Below are 16,533 nucleotides of genomic sequence, written 5' to 3' on the forward strand. Positions count from 1 at the left end.
AGGCTGGGCCTGGCAGGGGAGTGTCTCCCTGGCTGCTACAAGGGAAGGAGCTCCTGCCCAGGGGAGCCACCCAGGGATGCTGGGCTGACTGTTTTGTTGCTTAAACGAACAGGGAGGCTCAGGGAACCTGCAAGGTACCCTGGCTAAGGGGTATGCTATACATGGGGTAAAGGTTTGCCCTCCTAAAGGGACAGAGAGCTGTTTCCATTGTTGTTTGTTACAGCCCAGGGGCTTATGATTTACATTACTGTTTCTACTGGTGGTTTGGGATGAGGCTGGAAGGGCTCATTACAGAGGCCTCATTAGTGCCCAGGCGGCACTCAACTGCCTTGAGCCCTGCCAGGGGCAGGCTTAGGGCTTCAGCACTTACTGAGCCCAGAGTGGGCAGAGAGAGAGGGCACAGCCACACAGGGGCCTAGCACCAGAGCGGGCGCAGCCACACAGGGGCCAGGGGCCCAGTGACTGGAAGGGACAAATGAAGCTAGTGCTTCAAAGCCAGGTTCGATTTCAGTGGGAATGGGCTAGAAGGGCTACTGAGATTCACAGAAGTAGAGTCGGAAGGGACCTTGTAGATCATCAGGTCCAACCCCCTGCCCTGGACAGGAAAGAAAAACCGGGCTCAAATGACCAAAGCAAGGTAGACATCAAGCCTCCTCTTAAAACCCCCCAGGGTAGGAGCCATCACCACTTCCCTTGGAAGTTGGTTCCAGATCCTAGCCGCCCTGACTGTGAAGTAGTGCCTTTGGATGTCTAGTCTAAACCTACTCTCTAACAACTTGTGGCTGTTATTCCTTGTTGCCCCGGGGGGTGCTAGGGGGAACAAGGTCTCTCCCAAACCCTGCTGGTTCCCCCTAGTGAGTTTTATAGACAACCACCAGGTCCCCCCTCAGCCTTCTCTTACAAAGGCTAAACAGGTTAAGGTCCTGTAGCCTCTCTTCGTAGGGTCTGCCATGCTGTCCCGGGATCGTGCAGGTGGCCCTCCTTTGGACCCTCTCCATGTTGTCCACATCCCTCCTGAAGTGCAGTGCACAGAACTGGACACAGTACTCCAACTGCAGCCTGACCTGTGTCACATAGTGGGGGAGGATCACCTCCTTGGCCCTGCTTGAGATCCATCTGTGGATGCATGACAAGGTACAGTTGGCCTTCCTGACTGTGACCTCGCACTGTCGGCCCATGTTCATCTTGGAGTCAATAATGACTCCAAGATCTCTTTCTGCCAGCGTGCTCTTGAGAAGGGAGTTTCCTATCTTATAAGTGTGCTGCTGGTTCCTACTGCCCAAAGGCAACACCCCGCACTTGTCAGTATTGAAACCCATCCTGTTTTTGTTAGCCCACCCCTGTAACCTGTCCAGGTTCTGCTGTAATCTGTCTTTCTCTACTAACATGCCCACCTCACCCCAAATCTTGGTATCATCATCAAATTTAAACAGGCTGCTCTTCACCCCATCGTCCAAGTTACTAATAAAGAAATTGAACAGTGCAGGCCCAAGGACTGAGCCCTGGGGGACCCCACTGCCCACTTCTCTCCAGGCTGAAAATGACCTTTCCACCACCACCCTCTGAGTACAACCCCTCAGCCAATTTGCAATCCATCTGACTGTGTGGGCATCAATGCCACAATCACCTAGCTTTTTAATGAGAATGGGGTGGGAGCACTGTCAAAGGCCTTCTTGAAGTCCAGAAAGACTACATTCACCGCGACACCTGTGTCCGATGATTTTGTGACCTGATCGTAGAAGGTAATCAGGCTGGTCTGATGGGGCCTGCCCCTAATGAAACCTTGCTGGTTGCCCTTGAGCATCATCCCTGCTGCTGGCCCATCACAGATATGCTCCTTGATAATCTTCTCAAAGAGTTTCCCGAGGATTGAAGTAGGACTAACGGGCCTATAGTTGCCTGGGTCCTCCCTCTTCCCTCTTTTAAAGATGGGAGCCACACTGGCCCTCTTCCAGTCATCTGGCACCTGGACAGAGCACCACAAGTCCTTGTGAAGCCATGCCAGGGGCCCTGCAATAACCCCTGCTAATTCTCTGGGGTGGAGAGCATCTGGACCTGCTGATTTGAACATGTCCAGCCCCTCCAGAAGCTCTCTAACCCGGTCCTCCCTGACCTTAGGCCTGGCGACATTTCTCCTGAGTCTGTCTGGAATCTTGGTCAGGGAGTCCCGGTCCCTGCACAAAAACATGGAGGCAAAGAATTTGTTAAAGAGTCTGGTACAACCACCAGATTGCCAAGCATATCCTGCAGGGGCTCCACATTACCTGGTGCCTTCTTCAGTCTCCCTATATATTTAAAAAAGGACTTTTTATTATCTTTGATCCTTGACGCTAGCCCTAGCTCTGCCTTAGCTTTTCTAACAACCCCCCTACAGACCCAAGCGGTGGAAGTATACTCCTCTTTGGTGATAGCCCCTCCCTTCCACTGGGTGTACACCCCCTTTTTGGCAATCAAGCATTCACGAATGCCCTTGGTGAGCCAGGGGGGCCTTTGGGCACTCTTGCTCCCCTTGCTTCTTGTTGGGGTTGTCACCCCTTGGGCTCTGAGTATCATCTCCTCAAGGAACAAGATTAAAGGGGAGGCCAAAACCCCAACAGAGGGAATGACATACCTGTAATCCCCGTGAGGCATGGGGCATGGTAAAGGGAAGGATATGGAGCCCTGCAATTAGTCCTTAAGACTCTGGGTGCCCTGCCGGACACAGCTGAGCACAGAGGCCCAGCCAGGGGCCTGGGACCAGTGAGGACTAGTAGGGTGCCAGGGTCCCTAGTGGAGTCTTGGTGGAACCAGAGCTATGTAAAGGTCTGTGGATAACCTCCCTATTTTATTTCCATCAAGATGTGGCAGGTGAGACAAAAGGGTGCCCTAGGGGTGGAGTGGGCACAGTTGCAGAGCCACCAGGAGGCATCACGGTCACCCCTGGTACCCCAACATTGCAAGCTTTCGGGCACAAGCACCCTTCTTCAGGCATAGAAGAAAAGATTGTTAAAGTTCTTCTGGGTAGAAATGAAAGTTCATATTTCATTGGAGTGTTGAAAGTGTGGTAAAATCTCCTGTTTGGAGCAGTTCATTTTGTATGCAGATCAGGCCCAAAGAAAAGTTGGAATAGTCTGTGTTAGCACCCCCACCCCTCCCACTCCCTGCAGTAGGGGTTGCTTCTGAGTGCCAGAAGCAGGGACCTGGCTACTGCCACTGCTTTCCACAGCTGACCCAGCAGTGGGAGAGCAGGTCTGCTTCTGCCCGGCTCCAGCTAGGAGCATCAGTAAGCAGCAGCCTGAGGTGATGGGCTTGGCTGACGACAGTGAGAGCAGCAGGTGGGTCTCCATTTCCAGTGCCTGCTCCCAGACTGTGGGAGACACTCAGGGGGAAGGCAGGAAGTGCCTGGAAGCATGCTAGCACTGATGTCTACAACTGACCTCGGGCAGAGGCAGACCCAGGACCACTCCTGCCCTGCTCCAGCCAAGGCTTGTGTGGAATGGGTGCACAGGGTGAGATGCCTAGTCCCTACTCCCTCCCCTTCCAGTATGTTTCTTACACTGACCCAAGAGATACAGCTGCAGGGAAGAGCTACATAGAGGACTGGACAGTACCAGAACCGTGGCATCAATGGGTCATCCCCTCTTCCAGGTGTTCCAGCTTCCTGCCTGCCCCTGCAGTCTGGGAGCAAGTGCTGATAGGAGGAGGATGCCCACTGATGCCGCTATCTGGACCCTCTCCTCCCCTCCACACAGCTAAAATGTACTTGTAACTATAATGACTACAGGACTAATAAACCCATTTCTTTTGACTATTTTTGCCTAGTTTGTTTATTTTAACTGTTTATATAACCTAGCAAAAGTGTGTGTCTTCCTATGAAGTTATATTTTTTCTTTGATCTTAAACTAAATTATTGTAGTGTTAGGCCCCTACCATGTTAATAAAGTTTCTATTTTTATTTAACTTCATAAAATTGAGTTGTGTTATTTGTGGTGATGCACCACACCCTCTTCACCCCCCAATTTCAAAATCCTAGATCAGCTTATGGAAGCAAGGCTAATTTGTAGCAGACCTGACCCAAAGGTTGTAGATGATAATGAGCCATGAAGCCATAGAATCACAGAAAATTAGAGTTGGAAGAACTACAGAATGTTATCCAGTCCAACCCTGTTAGAAATATTATTAAAAATGCATTATCAATAGCAGATTTAGAAAAAAAAAAAAACACAGCTGCTACCCATCCTTGTCTCCTTAATGGGAGAGGGAAGGGGGGGGGTGGAAATTGAAGGGAAAAGCCACCAAAAGGCCCTTTGTACTAAGGCATCACTCCCTCTCTGTCCTGCAAATTTACTATCTCTTTGTCACACTAAATCACACTTTCTTTTATGACCCCACATTCCTAAGGCTAAGATAAGAGCAAATGCCATTTTTGCCTTCAGGTTGAACCTTGAGTAATCTTGAGTCCCATCCACGCACGCGTGATAACCTAATGCATATTAAGCCTACCCGCCCCGCATACTTAAGTAGTTAATTATAATGCACATGGGACGTATGAAGCGACATGTTTACATATATGTTTGTATGAACCGGAAATGAGTTGTAAAAATTCCTCCTTCTGCACACGTGGTCAGGAGAGAGGGGATAAAAGCCTGCTAATGATTATGCTCGGGGGCAGAGGGATTTGATCTTTTGTCTTCTCCCTCTGACCCTATTTGCAAATATATACCTTTTGTATTGCTAATAAAGTGTGTCTGAAGCTGAAAGTTTTTTTCCACCTCCCGAGAAACGAACCACGATTTTTTTAATTCAACAATTGGCGCCCAACGTGGGGCTTCTCGAGGACTACCCCGGAATTCAGTGACAGAGCACCTCCAGTACCAGGGATTTGTGCACACCGAGCCGACTTTGGACTCACCCTGGTATTTGAGGTTTAAGTCCAAATATCCGGGAAGTTAAAGGAAGTATCCTATGTAAATTCTGAGTTTCTGGAGAGGCAGACACACTTTGGAATTTGGATCGAGATCTCTGGGGTATCTGAGTGAGTATACGAATTCCCTTTGCCTAATCTGGTGTACGGATCTAAAACAAAGGATGTGTAAGTTTGCTGAGAAATTCTAGGCTTAGCTCTCATTGTAAATCATCTGTTGTTGAGATCTTTTTGGTATTTGGTGTGCATTGGGCGCATTTTTGTGGGCAAATGGGTACGAGTAGCTCTCGTGTAGAAAACAATATTGATACCCCTCTAAAAGTCTTATTACGTCATTTTAATAAATTTGCAAGGCCGGCCGATTATGGAATAAAAATGAAAAAAGATGATTTAATTAAGTTTTGTCAACTCGAGTGGCCAACATTTGGGGTCCACTGGACCCCGAAAGGATCCTTTGTGCTAAAAGAAGTGATAGCTATCCATGAAATTGTTATGCAAAATGGGTATTGGAATCAGTTTCCTTATATTGATTGTTGGTTGTGGGTGGTTCAAAATCAGCCACCTTGGATTAAGAATTACTTAGCAAAGTCTCATGTGATGCTTGTTAAGAAAAAGGCTCGGGGGGGGCCGCCTGTACTTCCTGAGTCTAATGAGGGGGGAGATTCTGAATTGGCTGAGTACCGGACCCGTGCTCCGGTTGCCCTGTCGGGTAGCGAAGATGAGTCAGACGCCTCCTCGGCATCCAGTTCTTCTGCACCACCGCCCCCTCCCTTAGAGAGACCACCACCGACGTACCAATGCATACCTAATGAGTTAGAGCGTGAGCCTCAGCCAAGTGCCTCATCTGAATCAGGAAATAAGGGTTATTATTTGCGCAAGCCTGTAGAGTCACAGCCGGTGTTGAACTGTCCGATGCGAGAGGTTATTGGGGAAGGAGGCACTGCAACTTTTGTCTACACCCCATTTAGCACTTCAGATTTATTTAACTGGAAAAATCAGAGCCCCTCTTTTCGTGAAGATCCTGAAAAGATGAGGGATTTGTTTCGATCTATTGGGCAGACTCATCGACCCACTTGGGCTGATGTCCAGATGATGCTCCAGACTCTCCTAACCCCGGAGGAGAGGAGATTAGTGTTAGGTACAGCAGAGCGTATTGCGGCAGCCAGAGTTGAGTCAGAGGGTGCTGCTGGTCGTACTCTGCGTGATACCTACCCGGTAGAAGAGCCGGGATGGGACAATCATACTGCAGAGGGCAGAGAGCTGAGTGCACGGTATTTGGGAATTATAGTGGAAGCAATGGGAAAGGCAGTGCCTCGGATTACCAATCTGTCTAAATTGTATGAGGTGAGACAGGGAAGAGAGGAGGATCCCTCAGCTTTCCTTGGGAGGCTGTATGAGGCGTTTCGCAGGTTTTCGGATCTGGATCCAGAAGCCCCAGATAACCAGCGCATGGTAAATCTTATGTTTATTGGTCAATCTGCTGCTGATATCCGTAAGAAGTTACAGAAAACTGAGGGAGGTGCTGGGAAACCGATTTCAGAGCTGGTGGAAATTGCATATAAGGTGTATGGGAATCGTGAGCAAGTGCAGGAGCGCAAGGAGGATAAAAAGGCTCAGCGACAGATGGCAGCACTAGCAGCTGCTATAACTGGAGGGAACCCTGGAAAGGCTGGGATACAGAAGAGGAAGGGAGAAAGAGTGGGAGCAGATGTTTGTGCTTATTGCAAGGAGAAAGGACACTGGAAGAGGGAATGCCCGAAGTTGAAGGAGAAGAGAGAGGGGGAACCGAGAGGTCACCTCATGCGGGCAGAAGACAAGGGTGAGGATTCAGAATGAAGGGGACAGGGATCTAAGACCACTACCCTTCGGGTTGGAGCCCGAGAAGATCCCATGGTAACTATTAGGGTTGGTGGCAAAAACTTTGAAGCCTTGGTGGATACTGGGGCTACATTTTCAATGATTCCAGAAAAACCCCCCTGTGCAGGAACTAGTGAACAGCATGTACTTGTAGAAGGGATTGAGGGAATGCAGACTCGACTCCCTGTTTGTAAACCACTCCTCACCAAGGTGGGAGACCATTTGCTCGAGCACTCCTTTGTGTATTCTCCAAGTTGCCCGGTTGCACTCCTTGGGCGGGACTTACTCACAAAATTGCAAGCTGAGATCTTTTTCAGAGACGACCAGATGGTGGTCCAGCTACCTGTCAAGCAGAGCTCGAACTATCAGATGGCTCTCCTGGAGGACCGACGCCCTGCAGTAAGTCCAGAAGATCACATGATCGGAGTAGACCCCTCAGTATGGGCTGATGGAACCCCTGCGCGAGCTAAGTTCGTCTCCCCGGTAAGGATCGTACTCAAGGATGGGGAGGGGCCCGTTCGGGTAAAGCAGTACCCACTCAGCCGAGCGGCCAGAGCTGGACTCAAGCCGTTAATAGAGAAATACAAGAGGTACGGATGGCTAGTGGAAGGGTCTTCACCCTATAACACCCCCATTCTTGGAGTGCCAAAGGCAGATGGGGTCTCATACAGACTGGTCCAAGACTTACGGGCAGTAAATAAGAAGGTCCTTTCAGACCATCCTGTAGTCCCGAACCCTCACACGATTTTGACACAAGTACCGGGGGAAGCTGAAATATTTTCAGTGCTAGATTTGAAAGATGCTTTCTTCTCTATTCCTCTTCACCGAGAGAGTCAAAAATTGTTTGCTTTTGAATGGGAGGATCCAGATACTTTCCATAAAGCCCAACTCATGTGGACAGTTCTTCCACAAGGATTTATAGCAGCCCCCCATATTTTTGGACTTGCCCTTCAGAAGGACTTGGGGGAATGGAAGGGATCACACCCCGCAGTGACTCTCCTCCAGTATGTGGATGACCTGCTAGTTGCAAGCCCAAACTTGCAGCTCTGCGAGGAAGCCACCAAGTCACTCCTAAACACTCTGGGAAAAAAAGGATATAAAGTCTCTAGAGAGAAAGCCCAAATATGTCAGCCTGAAGTCACATTTTTGGGATATAAGCTCTCAAAAGGAGTCAGAGCCCTGAGTGCAGATCGCATACAGGCGATTCAAGGTCTAACCCCACCTAAGTCACCCAAGGAGCTGCGAGCATTCCTAGGGCTAACTGGGTTCTGTCGACTATGGATACCAGATTACGGTGGGAAGGCTAGACCACTGTATGAATCCCTGACTAAGGAGAGTCTCACTAAATGGAAATGGAATAAAGAAATGCAGCATGCTTTTGATCTGCTGAAGGCAGCATTAACCCAGCCCCCAGCCTTAGCCATCCCAAACAGTAAAAAGCCATATCGACTGTATGTTCATGAGAATCGAGGGATTGCATCAGGGGTGCTGACACAGCCATCGGGCCCGACCTGGAGACCCGTGGGATATTATTCAAAGGTTCTAGATCCAGTTGCACTCGGGTGGCCAGCCTGTCTTCGGGCTGTGGCAGCCACAGCAGTGGTTGTTGAAGAAGCCCAGAAGATAGTCATGGGTGCGGATATGGAAATACTCACTCCTCATGGAGTTCCCCAGATCCTAGGGACTGAGGGAGGGAAATTTCTTAACCCCTCCAGACAATCACGGTATGAGATATTTTTGCTCTCTAATCCAGGACTTACTTTCAAACATACTACAGCCTTAAACCCTGCAACCTTGCTGCCAGAGCCAGGGCAACCGACGCATGACTGCCTTGAGGTCCTGAATCAGACCACGCAGGTGCGACCTGATCTTGCTGAGGACCCAATTGAAGACCCAGATGTTGAATACTTTGTGGATGGCTCCAGCTCTGTCATCGATGGAAAAAGACGAACAGGATGTGCAGTGGTAACCTTGGATAAGGTAGTATGGAGGGAGTCATTGCCGAGCTCATGGTCGGCACAGGCCGCAGAACTCACTGCGCTCACCCGAGCATTACAGCTGGGGACAGACCAGCGAGTTAATATATACACTGACTCTCGCTATGCTTTTTCTACAGTCCATGCGCACGGACTATTGTGGAAAAAAAGGGGTTTCATTACTGCCTCTGGGAATAAGATTGCTAATGGCCCCCAGATTATCAAACTACTAGAGGCACTCCACCAGCCTAAAGAGGTAGCAGTCATTCATGTGCGGGCCCATGGGAAGGCTGCTGAGAAAAAGCATAAGCTTGGAAATGCAAAGGCTGATGCAGCAGCAAAGGAAGCTGCATTTATTGGGGGAGAAGCGGAAGAGGTATCCAAGCAGGCTATGTCCCATGCCATATGGCCATACGTTCAGGATTTAGTCCCACAGTATTCCCCTGAAGAAGATAAATTTGCACAGAAAGCTTGTGCAGAAAAGAACTCCCAGGGGTGGTAGATAGTACCAGGAGGGAAAGTCATGATACCCAGGCCATTGCTTCGGGAGGTGCTGCAACAGCTCCATGCAAGAACCCATATGGGAGGTTTGGCCATGGGTGATCTAATGATCCGCCAAGCAGTAGCCCCAGGGCTATATGTAGAAGCTCAGCGCATTGCTACCAGGTGCATTACATGCCAGAAAGTAAACCCTCGAAGGAAACCCCCTGTGCCAATGGGAGGTAGACCCTGGGCAGCGTACCCTGGACAAGCATGGCAGATTGATTTTGCCGAGCTCCCACGATCCGGACATCACGGGTTTTTACTTGTCATGGTAGACCAGCTCTCTGGTTGGGTCGAGGCTTGGCCCACCAGGACTGCCACTGCAGCTGCAGTAGTGAAGTATTTGTTACAGGAGATCATTCCCCGGTATTCCCTGCCTGAGTCCATCGAGTCGGATCAAGGACAACACTTTGTGGGAAGAGTGGTTCAAGAAGTCGCACAAGCTCTCAAGGTTACTTGGAAACTACACACACCATGGAGACCACAGAGTTCAGGACAAGTGGAACGCATGAATAGAACTTTAAAGACTTTGCTCACCAAAATCTGTATTGAAACACGCCTTAAGTGGCCTCAAGCATTGCCGCTAGCTCTTACTTGCATTCGAAACACTCCCCGACGGGGCCTCAAATTGACCCCATATGAAATTATGTTTGGCAAGCCACCTCGAGTCTTACCTCCTGGGATGCGAGAAAATGTAACTTTTGAATTAGGTAATAGTGAACTTCATACATATGTTATTGCCTTGCAGTCTGTCTTGTTTTCTCTTCACAGGTATGCAGCCTCCTTTCAGCGTCTGCCTTTAGATGTACCGGTACATGACTTCTCCCCGGGAGACTGGGTCTTGGTGCAGCGGTGGAAAAAGGAGCCTTTGACTGAGAGGTGGAGTGGCCCTTTCCAGGTACTTCTAACAACCCACACCGCTGTAAAGATTACTGGCCATGATCGTTGGATACACCATACCCGTGTGAAACGACATCCACAAGCGTCAGAGGACAACATCTCCCAAGACGAACTCACTCCGGAAGCTGAGTCGTCTTCGGAACAAGAAGCCAGCAAGTGGAGCTGTGAACCTACTGGTGATCTCCAAGTGCGCCTGAGACGGCTTAATCAAAGCTCAGAAAATTAGACAAGAAAGTAAAAGGGAAAATATGGTGGGAATCTTAATGTGCCTTGTTGTTATCTGCATAATGAAAGAAGCAGAATTGAGCAGCCTTAACCGCTGGCTCACACCCTCGCTTTCCCAAATTGCTCCCCCAGGGACAAATTTGTATGTTGATATGATGGAAAGAATTGCAGGTACTTTTAATCTTACCAACTGCTGGGCCTGTGGGGGGCTTCGGGAGGCCAGAGGCCAGTGGCCTTGGAGGGCTTTTCCTTTGGCCCCGAAATGGCTAGTAAGTAGTAAGGCAGATGTTAAGAGTACTAGTCAAAAATGGGATGAGAACCACAGTTGGGAACTTTCCCAAGTGGCGTTAGGAGAGTATTGCATCAGTAATAATGGTACAGGAAAAAGGTTGGGACACAGCCGTTGCATATGGACTTTAAAAGTAAGGTGGATGAACCTTACAAGATTAGAACGGCTTTATTATCCTAATAGCCCAGGGTATAATCGGCTAGTGTGGCAGCATCCCAATGGAACAATTGTGTGGTTTAATAAATATTGGAGTGCCACAAATCAAAGTGATGATCGGACAGATTGTACAGACAAGAACCAGGATGGGCTATGGGAATGTTCCATGAAAGGAGGCTACGCAGTTGCTGGTCCTTTGGGTCCAGAAGGAGGCTTGGGGTTTCCCGAGATGCCCTATGGTTGGGCCCCTCCAAATGCCACCAATAGAGAAAATAGGGCCTTAAGAGGATACTATTGGATTTGCGGACGACGGGCCTATACAATACTACCACAGGGGTGGACGGGAACTTGCTATATGGGAGTAATTGTACCAGCTTTCTTTTTGTTACCGTCTGAGGTTGGAAATAAGCTAGGAGTCTCTTTGTATGATGATTGGAAAAGGGCCAAGAGAAGTATTGATGTAAGTTTGACACAGGGTAGCTCCCAAAAGTGGAAGAAGGATGAGTGGCCCCCTCAGAGGATTATTGAGTATTATGGACCAGCTACATGGGCTAATGATGGGAGTTGGGGATACCGGACACCAATATATATGCTGAATAGAATCATCCGGTTGCAGGCAGTCTTGGAAGTAATTACTAACCAGACCGCCACTGCTCTCGAGTTATTGGCCCGACAAAGTTCTCAGATGAGAGCAGCCATATACCAAAATCGGATGGCCTTAGACTATTTACTTGCAGAGGAAGGCGGAGTCTGCGGAAAGCTCAACCTTTCTAACTGTTGCCTCCAAATAGATGACAACGGGAAAGCAGTCTTAGAGATTGCCAAAGAGATTAGAAAAATAGCCCATGTACCAATACAAACGTGGGAAACCACATGGAATAAGGACTGGTGGTTTCAATTATTTGGAGGACCCTGGTGGAAAAAGGTAGGGTTTGTGCTTTTGTGTGCTCTAACTGGTTTGATTTTTATCCCTTGCCTTATTCCTTGTCTCACTAGATTGATAACCACCACAGTGGAAGGAATGCAGGTCGCAGCAGTCCCTCTAAAAGCACAGACTGCTGCAAAGGTCATGGTCCTCAGAAAAATTCCTCGTAATTATCTTGATATGCCCGAATGAAGTAAAGATCAGAAAGCATCTCGAGGGGGGATATTGTTAGAAATATTATTAAAAATGCATTATCAATAGCAGATTTAGAAAAAAAAAAAACCACAGCTGCTACCCATCCTTGTCTCCTTAATGGGAGAGGGAAGGGGGGGGGTGGAAATTGAAGGGAAAAGCCACCAAAAGGCCCTTTGTACTAAGGCATCACTCCCTCTCTGTCCTGCAAATTTACTATCTCTTTGTCACATTAAATCACACTTTCTTTTATGACCCCACATTCCTAAGGCTAAGATAAGAGCAAATGCCATTTTTGCCTTCAGGTTGAACCTTGAGTAATCTTGAGTCCCATCCACGCACGCGTGATAACCTAATGCATATTAAGCCTACCCGCCCCGCATACTTAAGTAGTTAATTATAATGCACATGGGACGTATGAAGCGACATGTTTACATATATGTTTGTATGAACCGGAAATGAGTTGTAAAAATTCCTCCTTCTGCACACGTGGTCAGGAGAGAGGGGATAAAAGCCTGCTAATGATTATGCTCGGGGGCAGAGGGATTTGATCTTTTGTCTTCTCCCTCTGACCCTATTTGCAAATATATACCTTTTGTATTGCTAATAAAGTGTGTCTGAAGCTGAAAGTTTTTTTCCACCTCCCGAGAAACGAACCACGATTTTTTTAATTCAACAACCCCTTGCTCAAAGCAGGACCATCCCCAACTAGATCATCCCAGCGAAGGATTTGTCTAGCTAGGCCTTAAAAACCTCCAAGCATGGAGATTCCCCAACCTCTTCTCTGGGTAGCCTGTTCCACTGCTTTACTACCCTCCTAGTGATAAAGTTATCACTAATATCTAATATAAACTTCCCTTGCTGCAACTTGAGGCCATTGCTCCTTGTTCTGTCATCTGCCACTACTGAGAACAGTCTAGGTCAGGGGTGGGCAAAATACGGCCTACAGGCTGGATCTGGTCCACAGCAGGGCCTTGTCCACCCCATGGCGAGTCCCTCAATCCTGCCTGGCCCAGGCTCTGTCTGGTCATGGGGCATCCTCCTGCTGCCTGAGCACACAGTGGGCCTGGGACAGCTCCACAGTTGGACTGCCTTTCTAGGCAGACCAGGAGGTGGCAGCTTCTTCCATCTGCTGCTGCCACTGGCCTCAGCCCCACAATACCAGTGGGGACCTGCACCATAGCCCTGATCCATTGTGCCCTGCATTTGCTCTGGAGTCACCTGCGCACGCAAAACAGTGGCAGCAGCAGTACCAGTCAGACAGAAACTCTTCTGTGCTGCCACCGCCACCTCCAGGCTGCCCCCTGGGTCAGCAGTGACAGTAGTAGGGCCACAGGGAAGCCCAGCATGGGCTTCGAGCAGCTGTAGCAGGAAGCACTTGGCAGCAGTGAGGGGGAGGGGCTGCTTTTCCCCTGTGCTGAGCAGCAGTTTCTGCCCAGCTGGCGCTGCTGCTGCCACTGTTAAGTGTGAGTAGGCGAGTCCAGAACAGGTGCGCCAGGTCAGGGCTGTGGTGCAGACCCCCATCAGTACCATAGGGCTGAGGCCAGCGGCAGCAGCACCTGAAAGAAGGTGCTGCCACCACCTTGTCTGCCTAGAAAGGCAGTCCAGGTGCAGAGCTGCCCCAGCCCTGCTGCATGCCCAGGGGCAACAGGATGCATCATGGGCAGGTGGCACAGAGGAGGTGCAGGGCAGGCCGGAGTCAAGTCTGTGGTGTAGGTTCCAGCTGGTCCGCTCCTGCCAATGTGTCTGGAGAGGTCATGGGGTGGGACTGGGGCTGCATGCTGTTAGCAGTGGGAGGGACACACCACAGGGCATGAGGGCTCTGGGCTATTATGCCATTGGGGCAGGGGCGGGTACTGACCAGCTCAAGGGGGTATGTGCAGGGGGGTTCCCATGCACACCCCACCATACCCGCACACCCTCCCCCACACGCAATCACATACCCCTTGCGCACCTCCAGAGGAGGGCCCACTCACTGCTACATGCACCCATATCCCCCCCACTCCCAGCCACCCTCTTCACACACCCCACATACCCCATACCCACCCACACACAGAGCCCACAACCATCCCACACACATTCCTAGCCACCCGCTCTCCACACATCCCATAAACCCTGTACACATCCACTTTCCCACAAACCCACCATACCCACCACCCACCCACATCCACACATGCCTCTACCCTTCCCTACACCCCACATACACATCCAGACACACACATCCACATCCACCCCTCCAAGCCCCCACAATATACAAGAGTAAGATTTCATTTTCAGCTATTATGCAATCACCTCTATATACACAATGCAAACAGGAATCAGGACAAAATTTTTTTTTAATGAAATTAAAAACCAAACATCAACAATTACATATTTTAATATATAATTTGTTTTGTTTTTTTCCAGTTCCAAGATGGGGAAACTCCCTTCCTGAACTGAGTACTTCCAGGATGAGGGGAGGACTTCTGGTGGCAAAGGTCAGGGGTTAGGAGGTGGGACTTCTGGTCCCAAGAAGGTGACTGGGGGTGGGGCACCTGTCAAGGAGCAGGGTTACCCTTGCAGCACTTGACAGCTCGCCACAACTAATTAAGTGGCCCTTTAGCCAAAATAGTTGCCCACCCCTCGTCTAGTTCCATCCTCTTTGGAACCACTGTTGAGGTAGCTGAAGGCTGCTATTGAATTTCCCCTCAGTGTTCTCTTCTCTAGACTAAACAACCCAGTTACCTCAGTCTCTCCTCACAGTTACTGATATAGTTGGGGCTGGTCCTGCTTGGAGCAGGGGGGTAGACTAGATGGCCTCCTGAGGTCCCTTCCAATCCTAACTGGGTAATTTTGGGTGGTTCCTGGAGCTCTTCACCCCCAGATTGGCCAAACATTAACACCTTTAATGCTCGGGACAGAAACTACACATAAATTGTTATAAGCGATCAGAAACCAGTTCAAATATATAACACAACAAAAGTTCAGTGCACGTAAACAGCTTTCAAAATGGCCAAAACTGGTTTAAGCTAAACTTGGATGGATGTTGTGGCGGGTCAGTAGGGGGTGCTCCTGTGCTGAACCACCCACCCCACTGCGCCTGATCACCTTCTAGGCTCTGAGAGCCTCACATCTGGCCAACCCCCATCGTGGAACATACCCGCTAGCCTGGGGGCAATGCTGCCACCACCCAGAGTCTGGACTGATCTGGAACCTGCACCATCTGAGAAACACAGACCTAGTAGTCCTTGACAGTGCTTGACTCACTGCAACAACTTGGGGTGCTTCCTTTAGTCTGAAGCAGAATAATGCTCTTCCTTAGTCAGCCAAACCAAGGCATAATCTAGCCCCTCTCCCAATAAGTTTTCTACGCTAGGTACAAAGGAGAACTTTATTGGTTACAAGGGGTAGGTTTGGAATAGGGTACAGGGTAGAACAATATCAAATAAATCCCTTAGAGCAAAGTGGCATGGTAGCCTTTGGTCATGCAGCTGAGTTACTAGTTAGATCTCAGGTACTTACTCACGAGTATAATCCAATGAACTGGATGGAGGCAGGCAGCACATTGATCATGAGTTTCAGATGGTCCGGCTTCTCTCTGTGAGTTTTTATCATGGCTCCTGCCCCTCCTCCTGGGCAGTCCTTAACTTATATATACACCTTATGACCTCATTTACCTGATCCAATAAAGGCCAGCAACTGTTGGATGCCAGCCAACCAATCTGAAATGCATCAATGGTTGCCAGGTAGACTGGCAGGGTCTTTAGCCCCCTCCCAGTCAGGCTGGCATTGCTTAGAACAATAGGGAGCTTAAGCCCCTCCCGCCCCCAGGTATGTGATGCCTGGCATGTAGGCAGAGGGAGCAGGTTGCCCCCCTCCCTCAGGAATATATCCAGCTCAGGTTACAACTCAAGGTTACATGAAGAGATGGGGCAGAGGAGTCTGCCCTTTGTAGTGACCATGGTAACCAAACTGTCAGTTAGCAGAGTTTGTGGAGAGACAAAGATAGTATTCTGCATCAGATGTAGTATCAGACTTAAACCAATTTAACCTAAATCAGTTTTATTTAACTTGTCCTAGATCCCCTCCAGATTCAAGTTAACTGACAATCCTCCATCATCCCAGGATGCTTTGTACCTCCCCTGTAAACCCCACCTCACAGAGTGGGGGAGCTAGCCCTGTCCAAGTTGTCTGCTTCAGTGGGGGGCTCTAATGTCCCCCAGCTTCTGGCCTGAACCACTGCAGGCATGTGGCTGCCATTTCTGGAATCAAAAGTGAATGTCTGTTCCCTTGCTTCTTCATTTAGACTACACACTTTAAACTAACTTGCAAAGATTGAATCACTTCAGCTGTCTTTACTTAGCCCAAGTGACTTAAAGCACTCCTTATATGGCTCAAAGTTAGGCTGCTCCAGGCAGGATTATCTCTTGATCCCACAACCAAGCTCCTGCTCCATTTAGGTGTGACCACTCCCCACAGACCTGCTGCCCAAACTGACTGTGACTGCTCTAAGCTTTTTCACAAATGCACTTTGAAAGCCAGGAGAACCACACCATCCTTTACCTCCCCTGTGCAACATGAAGTTTTC

General features: G+C 49.2%; 1 protein-coding gene across 1 annotated transcript; it reads left to right on the top strand.

Annotated features, from left to right (window-relative positions):
* The first annotated feature begins 7,129 nt into the window (after positions 1-7,129).
* On the top strand, positions 7,130-10,413 carry LOC149874786 (uncharacterized). Its single transcript, XM_090047946.1, has 2 exons — positions 7,130-8,740; positions 9,632-10,413. Exons 1-2 carry the CDS (start codon positions 7,130-7,132, stop codon positions 10,403-10,405), a joined length of 2,385 nt encoding a protein of 794 aa, XP_089904072.1. The 3' UTR covers positions 10,406-10,413.
* Positions 10,414-16,533: the final 6,120 nt, after the last annotated feature.

The sequence above is a fragment of the Crocodylus siamensis genome, chromosome 1 (genome assembly GCF_052110815.1).
Source record: "Crocodylus siamensis isolate JL-2025a chromosome 1, ASM5211081v1, whole genome shotgun sequence".
Taxonomy (NCBI): domain Eukaryota; kingdom Metazoa; phylum Chordata; order Crocodylia; family Crocodylidae; genus Crocodylus; species Crocodylus siamensis.

What these genes read in the sequence shown, in the direction of transcription:
- LOC149874786 (XM_090047946.1), top strand. Translation starts at nt 7,130, where the DNA reads ATGGCTCTCCTGGAGGACCGACGCCCTGCAGTAAGTCCAGAAGATCAC. An exon ending in CAGTGGTAACCTTGGATAAG is followed by an intron (nt 8,741 to 9,631) that starts GTAGTATGGAGG and finishes TATTTGTTACAG; the next exon opens with GAGATCATTCCCCGGTATTC.